Here is a 19,853-nt window from a genome sequence, read left to right as displayed (position 1 = left end):
ATATCAGCCAGAGTCCACTTGGCTAGATTTGAATGAACCCAAGCCACAGGCACAATAATTATTCCATGTCGCCGCTTCCGACTGCCGGTCCAACTGGTGAGGCCGTTTTAAAACACTTGCTGTTTATCGTCTTACGCGTATTGTTGTCTCAATGTTAGTTTTGGGTGAAGATAAACGTGCTAAACAAATATTATGACAATCAACGAAATATTAGCTCTATATCCATTCATGATTATTTACATTGATGCCTGCGATAAGTATATGTAATAAATGTTGATCAATATTCTGTCATCACAGTCCTGTTTTATAAGTTAAAGTAGGAAAATACGATAAAAATTGTTCTTTGTTGTTCTCTTTATTTTGCTGTTTCAAAGTTGTAAGTCAGCTGAATTTTTTTAAATGTGAACGAATACAAGACAATTCACACCGTCCTATTGGCCTCAAATTGCGTTCTCATAGAGGGCGCACGTCACAAAGCTTGCATGATGTCATACAATTAGTTCATTTCAACCTACCCAACAACATAAAGGGCTTCAGCTCAAGATAAGTCGTAGTTCGCAGTTCGCTCATATACAGGAAACAACCTCATGCTGTACACAAACGTATTTAATTTCTGAGCTTGTTTGAGACCTTGCTGGCTACTTGGGAGACGACATTTACAACACGAAATCTTGTACTAAACAAGATTGAGAATCATGGCTCGGAGTTCGTTCGACTTGGGTGTTTTTGCTCGTGAAAATGACCTGAGCGAGCAGACTGTGGCCAAGCTGGAGGGCCAGGAGTTCAACTCGGTCAAGAGTCTCAGCAACATGACTCCCGAGGACATCGGCGAGCTGCAACTTTCCAAGGGACAACAGAGAGCCTTGGAGGGGGGCATCAGCTCACTAAAGGCTGCACAGGCTGCTGTATCTGTGGGGTCGCCACAGGTCAACGACAAGTGAGCATTTACAGAAACTCTTACTTCATTTCGACGTCCATGTTGTTGTTGTTTTTTTTATTTCGTATTGTGTCACCTTCAATCTGCCACTGAAATGTGCCAGCGCTATTCAAAGTAGAAAGAACTTAGCATAAGACCCAAATCTAGTAGCAAAGAGACTAAACGTTCAAGGCCAAATGAGTATAAACGTCCGAATCGCTTTCTGGTATTTTCAATAGTTGTTCTCATCAAGTAATGTTTCAGATTTCGTACTAAGGTAGCATTTCTGTGAAGATCTGTACGAAATATAAAGAGAAAAATAGATTCATGAAAACAAGGTTTGTTGTTTTCCACATAATTTGTTTCCTGCTGGTGCTGGGTACGTGTTTAGCCCCTAGGCTCAACATGGCGGCGGTTTTTCGAATAAAGACCTGATTGATTCGTGTAAAATGGGGCCTAAGTCTGGTTCTATAACAGGAGGTTTAGTTCACAATGTCTCCTACCTATAGTGGTCGGATGACTCTCCGTCCAGTTTTCGATAAATAAGTCTATTGTGATTGAAAACACGTTGCTAGTCTTGGTATTGCACTGATTTGAAAAAGAACTTGCGAAATCCTTTGAACATTCATTCGCCCCCTCTCTCTTATTTTTAAAAATGTTACTAACGCACTAAATTTTCCAGCCTCGTGCTTTCAAACTCAATGAATGAATCAATGAATGAATGAATGAAATACCTTTATTGTACATTCATGCCACGACGGGCTAGGTACAGGTCAACATATAACAGACACATAACAAACGTAAATAGGAAATTGGAGACAAAAGATGCACTACTTGACTTAGACATACATACATAAGGAACATACAAGGGAACTATACTAAGCTAATACAAAGTGTTCTAGTCAGTGAAGTAATATAGAGAGGTCAACTTCTTCTCGCTTTTTTGTACAGTGGAAAATGTGGGAACAGATCATGTTTGTGATACAGGGTTTGTCTAGACGCATCAAAAATATAAATTTATCATTTGCGCTTAGGTGTTCAAAGTATGGGAACTTCTCTTTGATATAATTAAAAAGGACAGATCTTTCATTAGAATATACAGTACAGTCTAAAATAAAGTGTTGTTCATCTTCTATTCTATTCATTTTACAGTATTGACAGAGTCGTCTGTTCTGGAATAAGTCAGTTATGTTGCCTATTTTGACTCATGGTCTAGGCCCTGGGTGTTATTTCATCGTGGAAAGCGGTAAGTTTGTAGAGAACACTGAATTCGAATCTACCGCCAACTAAGAAAAATGCTTGGGCACAATATGTACCAAATACACGAGAATTCCTAAGTCTGAATTATTATGAATTTAAGCTGATGATCTAGACAAAAATGTAGAGAACACTGCATGAGTTACCAGCTTTAAGGTAATTCGTTGACACACAATGGTGAAAAAAACAATACCATCACTACAGTCTAAAATACTTTAAATCTAAGGTGTTAAATTCTTAGAAAAACAGCCATCTGTTTATGTGCGTCACAAAGAAGCAGATGGCAAGATGGAAAATCCCTAGATTACTCATCATCCTCATAAATAGAGTATTTTGACAGTTACTTCCTTGTCGAGCCTTTGCCTCACCTGTGTCTGACTTTTTGCCTGGGGGAAGGACAGTTTTTAGTTGCACAATAAGAGACAAGAACTAACAACCGGTCTCCATTCTACTTCTTTGTGAGAGATTACTTGTAGATATCAGAGAGATTCTTTATTGACACAACAAAAAAGTACAGAGACTTTTGTATGGTCCTCTACAACTTAACTAAATATTTAACAAAGCTAAATACATGTGTGGATAACGTCAACTTACGTACAGGGTACATGTATGATGTAACAATAAAGGTTAACTATTCTCTAACATGTGTTCTCTAAGACATGTGTATTTGAATGCAAAAAGCTCAATCTAAAGACACCCCTCCCCACTTCCACTAGTGTTTCGAACGTGTTCATGAGAGATACTCGTCTAATAATAGCACACGGTTTGATACGTCAAGAAACATATTATTATTCAAATGGAACAATACCTCAAACCTGCCCATAGGCGTACCAGATGAAGTCATGAATATAAATTTCAAGCAATACCTGCCAAAACAGACTGTTTTAGATTTTCTTTTTTTCCAAGAACGATAAATGAGTGGAACAAGTTGCCGGGCCAGCTAGTAAAAGCCCAGACAGTGGAGGCCTTCAAGGCCGGGCTTCTGGCCGCGCAGCCATAGTCCGTCGCACCCCCCTCCCCTCTCAGTGATACCCCAGCAGGGGTGGTTAGAGAGTATTGAAGAAGAAGAAGAAGAAGAAACAGACAACTCCAATTATGGGTCAACTGGATTTTGACCTTCTCACAGTCCTTTCACTTGTTCCTTGAGGCCATACGAACCTCTGTTGTCAACTGGTGTTTAACATTTAGCCCATGTCACACATTCAGAACCTTCCTTCGACTGCCAAACAACAATTTTAAAGTTCTGGAGGAATCTGAACAGATTTATGCCATGTCTACCTTTTCGTACCATTCATTCATTTTTGTACCAATCGAATCCAAATTTAATTCAATTTGAGTCAAATTCGAGTGCCGACTACCACTGACCTACTCCCGAACTCCAGCCAACTACCAGCCAACCATGGCTGAACCTCCCCAAATGTTTAATACATTTTGAAGCATCCCGACAGTAACCCGACCTCGCCAAAAACCACAACCGACCTTGCTCCCGACCTACTCCAAACCGTGGTTGGAAGGAGTTAATGTATTCGGGAGGCCATACCCGACTTTTTTGTAGCGACTGGGGCTTTACATACTTTAGACCAAGACGCAAAAGAAAAATAGATGGAATATTCTCTACTCTAGACCATTAAAAATTAATGTTCTTTTGAATTTCTGTTGCAGAGGCCTTGAAAAGAGTCCAACCTGCGTGGTACAACCCATCATACGGGAGAAGGAAAAACCAAAGTCTCGTCTTTTGACACGTGGTAATGTTGTGTTCTAGTCTTTCTTTTGCATACTTTTTCTACCTAATATACCTGATCAAAAGCCCCCAACTGCCATGCATAATTTATCCAAGTGTCAACCTGGTGGCCCAATTCACACGTGGCAAAAATATTTTCTGCCTTACGACGACCAAAGCGCGACGCGTGTCGTACGACATCGTTTGTGTGTGTGTAAAAGGGTTGAGTACGACGGACTGCGGGGAATACACGACGCTAATTTCCGTCTCGTAAATGGTCGTTGTCACGATGCCATATCGTAGAACTGCAAACTTCTTAGCGTAGAGGATTAGGGCTTTAAGTTAAATTAGCCTTTTCAGCCGGGTATGAATCCAATTAAGCTTGTGCTCTGTTTTTGTTCACTCATGTCTTTAGTACTTTTACGATGCTTACATGTTTAATTAAACTGTTGCTTTTTATTAGTTTTATATGTTTTGCACCTCAAAACTCATCCTACGCACGGTTATGTCATTGACCCTTCAGCAAAAAAGCAACGGCCGTTTACGAGACGGAAAATTTAATTACACTCTAGAAGAAGATATAATCCCCACTGTGTGTAAATATATAAAAAAGATGTTTAGACCTAAGAGCTAGTAGTATAATTTGTACGTCTAAATCAACAATTAAATTACATGTTGCTTAGTTCATGTACGTGTACGTAGTTAATTCATTCGTATGTTTAGGGTAGTGTAGTGGTTGTAATGGTAGTAGTACATATGCAGTAGTAGTAGTAGTAGTAGTAGTAGTAGTAGTAGTAGTAGTAGTAGTAGTAGTAGCGCTAGTAGTAGTAGTAGTAGTAGTAGTAGTAGTAGTAGACGACTAAGTAGTAGTAGTAGTAGTAATAGTAGTAGTAGTAGTAGTAGTAGTAGTAGTAATAGTAGTAGTAGTAGTAGACTAAGTAGTAGTAGTAGTTGTTGTAGTAGTGCAGTAGACCTTACGAAAGTCGCTGTACTTTTGCTGTGTTAATATATAAACCAACCGGCGTCGTAGTCAGCAGATTTCTGTACAACAATAGTTCCCACGCCATGCTTCACTGCCTTAATATATTCCCGCGGGGCATGTTTACGTACTCAGATATTATGAAGACGATTCCATTTTGAAATAGGCTAATATGATGCATGCTTCTTGTAATCTAGAATTTAAAACTAAAAAAAAATCAATTCAACCGAAAAGTGTATGAAGAAATAACCAGTTAAGATTCAAGCAGTAAGAAATGATACTGAATCACCCCCTCCCACCCCCATGAAAAGATTTTGTAACAGCCCAAAACGTAGACACCAGTCTGATCATTGTAAAAGAATGCAGGTAGCCTGGGGCTGTGTTGGCACTGTAGATACAGTGTCTGTCACAATTTGACCTTCATTAAAAGAACTATAACGTCTCTTTTATTCTATAAAAACAAGGGTATCCATTTCGTACCGTTTCTGTATGCATGTTCTTCGCACCATGTATGTGTAAAAATATTTGCTAGCTTATTAGGACTTAAAATTATATAAACTGTATCAGTGTACGTTAAATATGTGGTCTGACCCTGACCTCTTCCCTCATGACCTCAGTGAAAAGCGGCCTGCAGACCGATTTGAGCTTCTCAATAAGAAATAAACGATCAAACAATTAAATCTAGCATATTTCGTCAGTACATGTTAGTTTGTGCGTTATAAAAGACCTTTACACTAAAATTTCACAAGGAACAATGTATGCCAAGAAGTATTATTGTGTTAAAACACAAAATAGAGGTATAACCTAATCAATAATTAATAAATTAACAACTTAATTACTAAAACAATAAGGCCTAGCATAGACATTTAGTATTATGTTACAATCTAGCGAAGCTAATCATGACACTCAGTGTATTTTTTCCTAACAAATCAGTCTTATATATGTTCAAATCTATCTATAGCATCGAGTCTCTTAAAATCTGTTGAATTTGATTTGATAAATATAAATAATTTTTTACGAAGAACATTACATCAGCACTGAATATATTTTTATGTAGAATATCATATCATCATTAAATGACAAAGTTATATGTAATATTGTATTAAAAATCATGATAAATTTGTAATTGTAACTATGTGTCGTAAACTTTTTAAGAGTCGACAATGGCAACTAGGCTGCATGAAATGTTATCTCAAACTACTTAAAATATGGAGGAAGTTCACTAAAATGTAAAAAGAGAATGTGACTTGGTCCTTTTTTTGGAGAAAAATATATTAGAAATTAGTAAACAACCCATTATGCTAACCATACTATCAACAAATGCTACTGCAGTGCAGTATAACATTACAAACGATATACAAAGTATTGTGAGGTGTTTGTATTTATACAGTGAAAAATAGATTTGTTTTCTTTCTAATACTGTAGACTCTATATATACCATACTTGGATTCACTTCTGAAACGTTTCGTCCCTTTTCAGGATCAAAGTCATTTGACATCCCACCAAGTGACCCACCACAGTCGGGCAATCGGAACCGTAGCCTTAACGTCACATCGAAAGAATATAAGCAGCTGAAAGAATTCGTGGATAAAAGTAAGGAAACGTCAGAAGATGATAAGCCGAAAGAAAAGAAACCAGCACCACTGAAGAAGAGATTGTCTGGTCTGATAGGAATGTTCGAGAGCCCTCCTTGTTCACCGAAGTACACGCCTAAATCAGATGAGAAGGCAACACAGAAGCCACCGCAAGAGGAGTCAGTATCAAAACCACCACAACAGGAGGCAACACCAAAACCAGCACAAGGGAAGGCAGGACCAAAACTAGAAGAGGAAAAGGAAACAACGACACCCCAACAAGGCGGTAAGCATGCCACTGCAAACAGAAAATCGCTGTTACTGACCAGACCCAATGTGGCACCGCCTCCTCCACCGCAGCCTAAAGATACAACAGAACACCCCACTGCCAAGAGCACAGTCAATGTAAGCAACGATGCCTGTAATGACAAGGATGAAGAAAGCACTCGTGTTAAAGCTAAGAAAGGTCCAAAATTGTCTAGCCTTACACTTTCACGAGAACACGAGAGCATACCGTCTCCCGTCTATGAAGACGTGTTCAAATGGAGCAAACCTGAAGCTAAAACCGACGTAAGTCCCCAGACGCCCGCTTTTCAATCAGCACAGGAAACGACAGAGCAAGAGGCAAAGAAGTCTGTCTTAGAACAGGCGAAGGTGATGGAAAAGTTTATGAGCCCTGGCCAAACAACTAGTGCTCCAGTGACGCCAGAGTGTCAAAGGCGTATTGGAAGTGATAGCTCCGTCGGTGGTCAAAACCTGCCGAGACAACGCGAACGTCGTAAGTCCGAGGTAACTCCCGGAAGCAAGAAAAAGAAGGCTCCGCCTGTCAAGAAGAGATCATCCATGTTGGACCTGATCAATACCTTTCAGCCGAACGCAACGCCGGATCAAAGCTTGTCACACACTGACAAACCTGGTTCTCCAAGGCTATCGTCTGGCAGTGACCACGAGTCATCTTCGCCAAGGCTGCGATCACAAAGTGTCAAGCAAGGAAGCAACACCGTTTCACAGCTTCAGACAAAACTCTTCGGACCAACAAACGTAACAGAAGACAACGCGGGGCAGAAATCCTTGTGCAGCGAAAACATTAGCCCTCAGCAAGACCAAGCCTCTGGGAGTGTGAAAGCTCGAGCCAAAATGCTGAAGAAGGTGATGTCCTCTCCCAACATGCTGGCAACCACCGTGAACGACCCAAGATCCACAAGTCCCTCTGGCGTACGCAAACCCCACCTTAGCGGCGGAGAAGAGGGCAGTACCACAAGAAGCATTGCAGCTAGGGCCGTGGAGCTTGAAAAGAAATTGTCTCCTTCAAGCCCTCCTGCTACCCTAGTGCCTGAGGCAACGGGCAGTACACAGTACCAGATGAGTGGCAACCACAATCAAGATGGACAGTCGTATGGGGCGAAACAAGCCGAAGACACGTACATGCCACTTGTACCACAGGGAGAAAAACCCAAGCACGATTACGACTACAGTCACCTGGATGATGAGTAAGCTTCTTTTTTGTTTTGTGATTTGATACAGTATTGTCTACAAGGATACTTCATATAAGGTTATATATTTCGTTTGAAAACTTGACACTTTTAAGGTTTATTGTAAACATTGTGTTTATCAACATAATTGTATAATCATTTTTTAATGTTTTGATTTCCAGAAGTACTAAGGACGGGAGTGAGACTGAACACATGTACTTTGTGATTCCCGAAATGGTAGGTAACTCATTCTTTTTTATCCCTTTCATATTTATAATAAGCTTTATTTTATTACATTCCAGAGTCAAACTTGATACATATCTGCTAATTTCGAACATTATTTTTTAATTACCATTTCCCCGTGTGTAGGTTACTCACATTCAGAAATGGTACGTCACGTGTAAGGCAGTTGGATGTATAAATTTTGTGTTTTCATTTCAGCAGGATAGCACGCCAGAGACGACACCCCCTGCAATCCCCCCGAAACCTCTCTTGGGTCTGCCCAAACCCAGAGCCACAATGACATTAGGGGTGAGTCAAGTGTAGAATTTTTCTACTAGCTTTGAATGCATTTAGCTTAGGACGTTTCTTGTTTTTTGTTTGACACAAGCAGTAGGAATCCTGTCTCTAGTTACCAACACTTTATGGCAGTTTTGACTAGGTTAGATCTTTTTTGACTGTGCACTGATGCTAGGTGTTACTGGTTCACTGTGCACTGAAGCTAGGTGTTACTGGTTCACTGTGCACTACTGAAGCTACATGTAGAACAGCGAGCAGATTATTATTGGAATGAGCAGAGCACTTTGGACTAATGTCTCTGGCTCTTTACAGTTTAGAGGTAAATATCCTATATTTTGTCAAAAACATCTCTGTTACATAGCGGATCATAATGACCCCCAGCGGGGGTCTTCACGCTTAATTAAAAATGGAAAAATCTCAAGATTTATTCCAAAGATCTTAATATTTTAGACGAAATCTTGAGATCTTATGAGACAATCTCAAGATCTTTCAGATAATCTTAAGATGAAAACGAAAGGTCTCAAGATCTTCCAAGATTATTTTAAAACCATCTTGAGATTTTTCCGTAGCATCTCGAGATGCTTTTAAAAATATCAAGATTTTTTAAAGATCTCATTATTTATAAAGCAATCTCGAGATGCTATGAAAAAATCTCAAGATAGTTTGAAAACTCTTGGAAAGATCTTGAGACCTTTCGTTTTCATCTGAAGATTCTCTGAAAGATCTTGAGATTGTCATGAAAAATCTCAAGATTGCCTCATATGATCTCAAGATTTCGTCTAAAATATTAAGATCTTTGGAATAAATATTGAGATTTTTTTATTTTTAACGAAGCGTGAAGACCCCCGCTGGGGGTCATTATGATCCGCTATGTAACAGAGATGTTTTTGACAAAATATAGGATATGTACCTCTAAACTGTAAACAGCCAGAGACATTAGTCCAAAGTGCTCTGCTCATTCCAATAATAATCTGCTCGCTGTTGTAGGTGTTACCTGTTCACTGTGTACTGAAGCTAGGTGTTAGTGGTTCACTGTGCACTGAAGCTAGGTGTTAGTAGTTCTCTGTGCCCTGATGCTAGGTGTTACTGGTTCACTGTGCCCTGATGCTAGGTGTTACTGGTTCACTGTGAACTGAAGTTAGATGTTACTGGTTCACTGCGCACTGAAGTTAGATGTTACTGGTTCACTGTGCACTGAAGCTAGGTGTTACTGGTTTACTGTGCACTGAAGCTCGGTGTTACTGGTTCACTGTGCACTGAAGCTAGGTGTTACTGGTTCACTGTGCCCTGAAGCTAGATGTTACTGGTTCACTGTGCACTGAAGCTCGGTGTTACTGGTTAACTGTGCATTGATGTCAGATGCTACTGGTTCACTGTGCACAGTAGCTAGGTTCAACTTGTTCACTCTGCACTGAAGCTAGGTGTTACTGGTTAACTGTGCAATTGATGTTAGAAGTTACTGGTTCACTGTGCACAGTAGCTAGGTTTAACTGGTTCACTGTGCACTGAAGCTAGGTGTTACTGGTTCACTGTGCACTGAAGCTACGTGTTACTGGTTCACTGTGCAGCAAACCAGTCAGAATTGCCCGGATGAAGCAAGACGGCAGCCGGTCGTTGAAAATTGCTTGAATTGAATAAATTTTGTAGTGTTTGATTTTTTCTGTTTCCCTCTAACAGCGCACATTCCAGGTGCAAACGAAGCTTAACTTGTCTGCCGACATTAGCCCGATGGGGTTCAGACCGATCGTCGTTCAGTCGACAGGTACCACTGGAGGTGGTCCTGATCCCGAGAAGGTCAGGTACTGGACGCGCAAAGACGTCAAGAAATGGATAAAGGTAATCCGATCAGTTTTCTTTATTTTCTATCTGACGAATTTCAGACATAAAATTGTCAAAGATACCGGTTTCTGTTTCACGCTGTAATTCTCACTGACAGCACTCGAAGCTATTCGAAACGTTTTACAGTTCGTACAACATAACCAATTATTCTGATGAAGGCGACAGTGGTCGCTGAAAATTTGATCTCTCTATACTCGATGAGTTGGAATAATGTTCAACATCCTACGAATGTACTATGATTACTACCAGCACAGATGAACTTTAATGAGGTTGTAGTTTACTAATGGATGAATGATATTACTCCTGTCCCTACAGACGTCCTGGCCTGAGCATCTGCAGTACCTGCGGAAACCGTTCTTCAGTAAGAAAATAAACGGGGAGGCACTGCTGTCCCTGTCCATGTTACGTCTGGAAAGGGACTTTGACGTGAACAACCTGAACGACAAGCACCTGATTCTTGACAAGATACAGGAGCTGCGCTTCTTTCACACGGTGGAGAAACTGCCGGATCAGTCGGATGAGGACCTTTTGAGTAATGGTAATGAAGCATTTCATTTTCCGTCAGTTTTGCATAATAACTACATAATAACAGTGAAAGTAAATGAAACATTGTATATTACATCACATCACATTTATACAATGTAGCAGGGGCCATTTCGAACGGCTGTTTGGCTTCCTAGGACGTTCTTATAGGTGTGTTCCATCTCCACCAGCCTTTTTGTGCAAGGGTTTACTCCCTATAGCTACGACTTCTGTGCAGCGTTTTCCCTCTCTCTTTCTCTCTCTTTCTTTCTCTTTCTTTCTCTCTCTGTTTCCCTCTCTCTGTTTCCCTCTTTCTTTCTTTCTCTTTGTTTATCTTTTTCTCTCTGTCTTTCTTTCTCTCTTTACTCTCTGCCTCTGTCTTTCTGTCTCTGTCTCTCTCCGTTTCTCTCTCTCACCATACGTTCAAATCCATTGATATTGGCTTATCCTATCCTGTTTGCAGTCCCCATGTACCAGAACTATGACGTGCTGGTAGAACAGCAGGTCGCATCCGGAGGAGGACAGAAAGAGAAGATCGTGACCATCTCCCGAGCTCAGGCCCCGGCTTTGTGGAAAAATCTTTCTGTGGTAAGCTGGAACGTTTACCAAACCAAAAATTTCTGGTTGGATCATACTGGTTTTATGACTTATTTGTTATAAATTGAGCACAATACACGGTGTGAAAACACGAAGTAGTTACAAAATATACTGATCACGCTCGGTAGCGTAGTGTCGAGTCTATCGTGGTTTGGGCAGGCTCTCTTCGGGCCTGAAGACGTTCCGGGCCGCCCAGTTCAACCAGCTCTCCGTTAGCTGTCTTACGCCCTGCAAACGTTTTGCATGACTAGAGTTTAATTCCCCCACTACGTTGTGGGCTAATTGAACACCCGGCGTGCAAAACCTATCGGGGAGCCTACGAAAACAAACAAATAATATATAGACTCTAAATCCTTTTCGATGATAATGGCTTTCAGCAAATTAAAAGATTTTAAAATTTAGTAAATTGCCCTGTTTCAGAGAATCTAAGATTCATTAAAAGAACGTGTCCTTTTCAATGTGTTTAAAATAAACGTTTAAGCTTTTTCTGACCTTTCCCTCTAACGGTTGTTGACGATTATCCACACAGGTGCAAAGGAAGGTTCAGCTAAAAGAGTTGGATTCCAGAAAGACCAAGCTACAAGAGGTACGTAGCAAAGTGAACTTTGAAACCTCCAAGGGGTTGGATGTATTTATTATTCACCAGAGAATGCCTCATAAACACATCTGATAGACTTGCATTTGCGTTATCGTAATTAATGAATGAATGAATGAAAGACCTTTATTGTACGTTTGTGCTCTAACAAGCTAAGTACAGGTCATGGATACACAAAGAAAAGGATACTTAAACTATACATACTAATGTGAACTACTATTTACATTGTTCGACTACTTCTTCTCGCTTCTTGAGACAGTTATAGATGTACGAGCATATAGAACTAGTGATACATGGTTTGTCAAGTTTCATAAGAAATATGAATTTTTCTGATTCATTTAAATGTCCAAAGTTTGGGAACTTATCTATTATATAAGAATATAGGGAATCTCTCTCATTACTATATAACGTACAATCGACTACAAAATGAAGCTCATCCTCAATCTTATCTAAATCGCAAAATTGGCAAATCCTTTGCTCTAGAGGGATGCGATATATACATATATACCATGCCCTGTTTCTGAATAATGGTATCTGAAATTTAAAAATGGGCAGGCCAAGTACGAGATCCTGAGTAAACAGTCGTCCTACATGCGGAGCCTCCAGGTTCTGGCTGATCATTTCGAGGATGACGAAACCCTCATGTTCATCCTCGGACCACATTACCACAGACGGCTGTTCGCCTATGTCGACAACCTCCTGTCAATCACCACCAGGTTAGGCGAACACACACCACACTACAGATTATCTTTTTGACATTTGTTTGTTGCATGAACAAGGTACTTTTCTTCCTTGTTAAAGGTTCATGTCATTGTAAACATATATAATTTTACGTTCTCTTAGCATGTCTTAGCAAGCACAGTTAAGACGATAGGCCACCTAGCTAATAATTATCCAGGCTAATATTTTATGTAATACTGTTTAATGAGATTATTAATTGATGTAAAATGTGAAGAAGTTGCTTCAATGACGTTTATTTTTAAATAATTGTTGGTATTGTTATTAGATGGCGAATGTAAATAGTTGTTATCATGTTTTTATTTTACAATGCAGATAAGAATACTGTTTGTAAGACTAGTGCATGGTTGTATTGGCACTTATTTGAGGTTTCTAAAACAAACAAGCAAACAAACAAACATCATCACAGACTGTTTAAAATTTCCGACCCAATATCCTGTGATATCAGTAAAAATGCCTAGGTACAATAACTAAACATTTCACTTCAATAATTATGAAGTAACGCATGCGCGTTCTCGCTACTTCCAGCGTCTTCAGAGAGATGAAGAAGTCGCTCCACGATGACGTCATGATGACGACCTTCTGTAAGATCCTGTGGGAAAGTTGCAGCCGGTATTTTCACGACTATGAGAAGTACTGCCGCTCCATGAGGTACCAGGAGATCCTGCTGGAGAAACTCAGGTATGTTAGAATCTTATACTATCATGAAAATTCATCTGTGTTCAACTTCTTAATTACATACTATCATGAAAGTTCATCTGTGTTGGTAGTTACATGTTTGAAGTTAAGACTTTTGGTCAAACACAAAAAATTCTCTCATCTAGAGCTTTCGACCAATCACTCTGGTCTTCCTCAGTAGACTGACCCAGTGAAGCTTGTCACGTGGCTTCTTTGAAGTGTGACGTCAACACTGGTATCTGGTAGATCATAGACGATGTCGGCCCCCGTTCTTCATTACATGTTTAGACTTAGAGTTAAAACTTTAGATCCAACACAAAAAGTTCTCTCACCTAGAGCTTTCGACCAGTCGCTCTGGTCTTCCTCAATAGACAGACCCAGTGAGGCTTGTCACATAGCTTCTTTGAAGCTCTAGGTGAGAGAATTTTTAGGGTTGGATCTAAAGTTTTAACTCTAAACATGTTAGAGTCTTGTTTGCACAATATGGACAATGCAAGAGTGCCGGCAAAATGTTTATGTCAAACAACTTTTGATGCCCATAGAAGGAAATGGACACATTCGTTTGTCACTAGTCTCTTCAACTCTTAACAGCGGTATCATAAAGCTAGCGATTCACTGTGATATAAACACTCTCAGTGTCTACTGGCAGCACTATGTTGGTCTGGTCTACAAACGATAATTTATTCATTATTAACACCACTGTATTGTATCTTACTCTTTTGACCTGTATTGGTGTATTTATCTCAGACTCAGAGTCTGTATAAAATTATGTGTCTTTCTGTTTTTAAATTCTAAATATATGGGAATTTGATGCCTGAAATAAAGTATAAATAAAAATCAAGCATAAGGAAAAAAAGAAACGACAAATCGATGATTTACCCAATATAGGGGCACAAAGTGATTACGTTTCGATGCCTACGAGGCATCTTCCTCAGAGCTTCTAACTGAAGCACTGCTCCCTAAACTTGTTGTGTAAAAGAAAATTCCAGTATCCTACGTATCGTCAACAATTTTATTTCATGGTTAGCAAGTAAGTTTTTGTCACAATTACAATATATAGCTGTGCACAAATCTTTAACAGACTCTGTGACTGAAATGGTAATAGTAATCATACCTTGTGACATGTGTAAGTTACTTAAAGGTTAACATTAATATGCATATATTATGTTAATATAGAGGTCATTTGCATAATTACGAAGGACATGTTGACTTGAAATATTGCCAAATGATAGGAATTTAACAAGCAAAATATCGTAGGTAATATACAAATTTTGTTCAAATATATGACTCAAGTCATCATGTGTTTCTTGCAGCCTGACTGACCAGCTGTTCAAGGAGCGGCTGAGTAAGCTGGAGGGAGATCCGTGTTGCCGTGGTAACAACTTCAACTCGTTCCTGGTGATGCCCATGCAGCACGTGACTCGTCTTCCGCTGTTGTTAGAGGTAAAAATTTAGTGGGCGGGAGGGGGTCATAAACAGTGTCATAACAAAATGGTGTCATGTATGTACACTGAAGTTGAACTTCTGTAAACCAAGCAGATCTTTTTGTAGCTGCAAGGCAGTATGAGATTGGCAAGACAGTAACAAATTGGCGGGAATGTTATGTTGGTGGGAAAAGCCCGATAACACCGAAAGACACGCAGACGTCAAAAACACCAATTGAAAGTCTAAACCATTGCTTCCTGTAGATATACTGTCTACAAGGACTGGTTGTTAGAAAGTATCAACTGATTCAAAGGTACAGCATGTATGCGATTCGATATTTGATGGTTATGGGACTTTGAGTTTAGTGTCAATGACTTTAAACATTATTCCGTCTGTGTTTTCTATGACCAGACCGTGTTGAAGTACGCGCCTTCTGGATCCGACGACGAGAAATGGGCTACAGAGGCACTCAAGGCGAGCAAAGTGGTGAGTCAAACTTCTGTCTGCCAGTATGTGTTCAAAATACCCTTTGTCCTATTCGGTAATAATGAAAAGGATCTTATGCTCTGCTAACATTTTGCCTGTCCATATTTATCGTGTTGCATGCAATTGTTCAAATAGATCTAGTATTTCGAATGGGATTGATGGAGTGCTGATAGACTGCTGTTGAAAATATTTGCCAATAATTCATCTTGAGTCATTAAATCATAAACCCACGTCAGGCTATCAAGAGGTGTAACGAAGCTGCTCGGAGCATGGCTGACTCCATGGAACTACAGGGACGACTATCATTCAAGAATACTAAGGTAAATTTAGACCACAGAAACATAATTTCTAAATTGGACCGCTTTTGCGTTGTTAACAGATATCGCCTGTACGAATGGTAGGATGGAAGCTCTAGATCTCTATAAAGGTCCTGAATGTAGCGAGCACTTATGCATCCCGCCACTATGTACATCTTGGCATTCTGAACATACTATATGTAGTGGACTGAATAAAACACTAATGGGCTGAATAAACACTACTGGTTTCGTAAAAAAAGAACCTCTTAAAAAGTCGTTTTAAGATTGTTGACGTTTTCCTTGAAGGGAGCCGAGGTCGCGTCCCCGGAACGGTGGCTGGAGAAAATCGGGACTGTGACGGAAGTGAGGGAGGGAAAAAACAAGACATCTGTGCAGCTCATCCTGTGCAACGATCTGGTTTTGCTGGCACAAAAGTGAGTGTTTATTTCCCTCTTCCGTACATTCAACCAGAACTTTATGGCATGAGCAATTGCTTGAAATCATAAACTTCCAGAGTTCTACAAAGTCTATTCTTCCGCATTACTTTACTAAAAAGTTCTTAAGTTGTGGGAAGTCACTGAATAATACGACGATACAACCATGTGATTTATTCAGCCAACGTTTTGATGACAGTCTGTCACGTTTGGGAGCGCATTGTAAATGTTGTTCTATGCGCATGTGCACATATGTAAGTACTTTGCGTTTGGAAGCGCAGCGATATCTATGCTGTGCAATGTGAACCACTAAAAATTGCCCTGAAGAAGGTGACAGAAGGTCACCGAAACGTGGGCTGAATGAAACACTAACTGGTTTTGTGAAAAGAGCCTCGTTATATACAGAGTCTCCCACAGGGCAGTTTACTTTCAGCAATACTTAACAAGATTTTTCTCGTCTCAGAGAGCAGAAGAAACTTGAAGTTCTAGACTACGCCGCCAGGGGGCTTGTGGAGGTTCAGCCTGTAGGTGCCGCGGTGTGTCGCGCCTTCGGGAAGGACAAACCGCTGTACCAAGTCACCTTCCGGGCCAACCACGAGGGCAAAACCGCCGAGCGGGTGCTGTACCCGGACTCCAAGTAAGTAGGAAACAGACAACAAAAAAGCTTTCTAAGACATGCTTGCTGGTTGGGTGGCGTGAGTGTGATGACGATGTTCTACTTTGTAATTGTACCCGGACAAATCAACTTACCTTTGTAAGTTGATTTGGACTGAACTGGACTGGACTGAAGACTGGACTCAGATGCACAATTGTATTGTATCGTGATCTCTTTCTAATTGAGACATTTTGTAACAGTTTTGCAATATCGGTTAGTTACGTGCGGCGAAAGAATTGCGTCACTTTTTGGTGACATATGCTTCGTTTGCATTCAAACGGTAATGTGTCAAACACCCAACCATGGAGAGAACCAACGTTATACTTGGCGTAAAGCCTCAACGAAATTAAGATTATAATGTCTGACAATATCAAGTTATCACACTGGATTTCTGTACGCCAGGTTTTAAAAAAATCGAATAAGAAGATAGCCTAAGAATGGCCTAAGAAACGCAACATCAGTATATGGTAATTTGTTCATTACAGTATACAATATCTTATTATTTGGTGACTTTCAACTTGTTTTCTTTTATTTGCAGAGAGGACACAAAGCTACTTGAGTTACTGATGGACGTCCCGGCACAACAGCTGGACAGAGAAGGACAGACGTTGTCGGGTGTCTATGGTAAGGGTTAATAATAATAATAATAATGATGATGATGATAATGATGATGATGATAATAATGATAATAATAATAATAATAATAATGAAATCAATATCAACAACAGATAATATTGATAATATTATCCCTTTCTCGGCAAGCTAATTAATAAAATATGTTGATGTTTGAATTAATCATAATGAATATAATCTCAATCATATTAATTATTAATTTATTGATTAAAACATATTCGAATATAGTTGCTATGAACTGTATCTTTGGGGAACTGATGTTAACAATTCAAGTACACATGTACAAACGTGCCTTGTGTTAATTGTGTCAACAGTATGTAACATTTTATCTTGTTTTCTTTTGCCTCAGGCGACAAGTTTGGTATCGTCATATACGAGTGCGACAACCAGCTGCCGAATGAAAATATGGCATTCCTAAAAGACGACGTGGTGAGAGTTGACGGAACAACTGATAATACTGGTAAGGACATAATATATGTATTCACACCCTTTACGTCTTGTACGTCAGGAAGTTTCTGGCAAGCCCACACCAAGTAGTTTTTATGGATGGCCTTCTAGTGCGCGTTGATTTTTGCCTGTTCCCATAAAAAAAGTCACGAGAGTTCCGCAAACCGCAAGATTAACGTAAAACCCGTAACGCAAAATATGAGCACAAGAAACAGGACAGGACGACAACTGCTCTTCCACTGGCTTAATGCTGTTTTCACGAGTAATAAAAGACCTGTTGGTTGTTACTGTGTACTCTCTCATTCAATTTATACCCTAACATTTATTTGAAATCCAGACGTATTGTTTTTGTGGTCCTTCTTTAGGTCAGAGGACGCCATCCATACGATTACTTGGTGTGGCCTGACGTCAATCAGAAAGGCGTAGTTTCGATCATACGAAGAGAATAATGTGACATAATGTCCTTGATCATATCATGTGTTATCGTCTTGTATCTATCTAATTCCTACAGGAGTGTGGCTCCAGGTGTCCAGAGTTCGTGACGGAAGGATGGGGATCCTGCCTACTAACGGTGTTCTACAACCCTGTGTGCGGGGAACACCGATATCAGTGTAATGTAAATAATGCTGAGGTCACATTTCCAACTCGGAGCCCGGCCGGGCTGTTTACGTAAATAGTCATGCCTTCAAATATCAGAGTTATCAACCAAGAATTGAGATATTCAAAAACTCGTATTTCCCCAGAACTATCGTAGACTTGAACTCGTTACCACCAAGCACAGTTGGGGCATCATCACTAGAACGCTTTAAACAACTCCTGCAATCAAATGTGCAAAGACCAAGGTTAACAAGTAGATCGATGTGATGTAGCTAGCTGCCGCCGCGCCGAACGGCGGTTATACCGGCTATACCGATCCTCACCTCACCGGTCCCATAGCACCGATACAGAAAAGTATGAAAGGAAAGACAAAGAAGTAGCAATTCTTACTGGTAACAACTGATCATCAGCAATTCTTGTGCTGTGCATACTCTTTATATGAATTGTTTTTCCTTTATGTAAACAGCCCGGCCAGGCTCCGGCTTTAAAATGTAAGCATCAGGTGGATCAAAACGTTCAGTATAATGGGTGATAGTAACGGCCGTCCAATAGGTAAATGCATAATTTTATATAGCTTTTCTATCTCATTTGCTGGAGCGTTTGAGGGATAGTTCTAGAAATGGCGGTCCAATGTACGACAATGTTCTTACATTTCTGTGAGCAGCATACTCATGGGTTAGTTAGAATTATAATGCACCATAGTTAATTTTTAATGGATAACTTTGGTTAGAAATGAAATCCATCCAAAGACTGCTTATTATATTTCACACGAACAATATAATGTAATAATACCGTGGGATATGGTGGTTGTGTAATATAAAGACCCCTGAAGCACATATGTAATATAACTTACTTACACCAAAACATGCACATACAGGCACGAGTAGACATTGTAAATGTAGCCTTTGTGTTTATTATTTAACATGGTGAGAAATTAGTGACATTGTGGAACCATATTCTACTGAACATGTACTTTGCATGTGGTCCTATTTTACACTACAATTTACATAAACTACACACGTTTATACAAAAGGCATTAGAAAAGGTAATAAACACCGTCCAGTTCAAATAGCGTAATGTGTAGCCCAACAAAAATTTTCATAGCCTTGTTAATATTTAAAGCCATAGGTCATGTTTGTTACATCATTATTTACAACATAAAAGCGTTAAAAAATATGTCAACTGAAAATAAAATGTTTCATCATTTCGGTAAACTCAGTAGAGTTAAGACCATTTCACGACCCCCCAGCAATTTGGGCGTCAGGCGCCTTAGCAACACATGGATACAACCTTTGACCCTGAATTTTCCCGATTTCTCCTATTGTTTGATAATTGCCCTGACCCTGCCCAGTGTGAAAACATTGCAAGAGGGGGGCCGGTGAACCAGGTGAGGTGATACCTGGCCTCTGTGGAGTGTGAAATGTTTGGCTGTCTAGGAACAGTGCTGGATGTGTATTATAATTGACAAAGGATT

The 19,853-nt window shown here is 39.8% G+C and overlaps 1 protein-coding gene across 1 annotated transcript; it reads left to right on the top strand.

Annotated features, from left to right (window-relative positions):
• Positions 1-550: 550 nt before the first annotated feature.
• LOC109481874 lies at positions 551-18,491 on the top strand. The gene is made up of 19 exons (XM_019784505.1): positions 551-937; positions 3,836-3,918; positions 6,352-7,936; positions 8,101-8,155; positions 8,360-8,449; positions 10,115-10,273; positions 10,592-10,814; positions 11,262-11,386; positions 11,925-11,981; positions 12,546-12,706; positions 13,257-13,409; positions 14,720-14,849; positions 15,243-15,317; positions 15,554-15,637; positions 15,920-16,047; positions 16,511-16,684; positions 17,241-17,326; positions 17,685-17,795; positions 18,294-18,491. Exons 1-19 carry the CDS (start codon positions 696-698, stop codon positions 18,395-18,397), a joined length of 3,825 nt encoding a protein of 1,274 aa, XP_019640064.1. The 5' UTR covers positions 551-695; the 3' UTR covers positions 18,398-18,491.
• The last annotated feature ends 1,362 nt before the right edge of the window (positions 18,492-19,853 follow it).

The sequence above is a fragment of the Branchiostoma belcheri genome, unplaced genomic scaffold (genome assembly GCF_001625305.1).
Source record: "Branchiostoma belcheri isolate BF01 breed outbred unplaced genomic scaffold, Haploidv18h27 scaffold58, whole genome shotgun sequence".
Taxonomy (NCBI): domain Eukaryota; kingdom Metazoa; phylum Chordata; class Leptocardii; order Amphioxiformes; family Branchiostomatidae; genus Branchiostoma; species Branchiostoma belcheri.
The sequence above is the reverse complement of the archived record's forward strand: the minus strand, read 5'-3'. Positions and strand labels throughout refer to the sequence as shown.

What these genes read in the sequence shown, in the direction of transcription:
- LOC109481874 (XM_019784505.1), top strand. Translation starts at nt 696, where the DNA reads ATGGCTCGGAGTTCGTTCGACTTGGGTGTTTTTGCTCGTGAAAATGAC. An exon ending in TCGCCACAGGTCAACGACAA is followed by an intron (nt 938 to 3,835) that starts GTGAGCATTTAC and finishes TTTCTGTTGCAG; the next exon opens with AGGCCTTGAAAAGAGTCCAA. An exon ending in ACTTTGTGATTCCCGAAATG is followed by an intron (nt 8,156 to 8,359) that starts GTAGGTAACTCA and finishes TTTTCATTTCAG; the next exon opens with CAGGATAGCACGCCAGAGAC.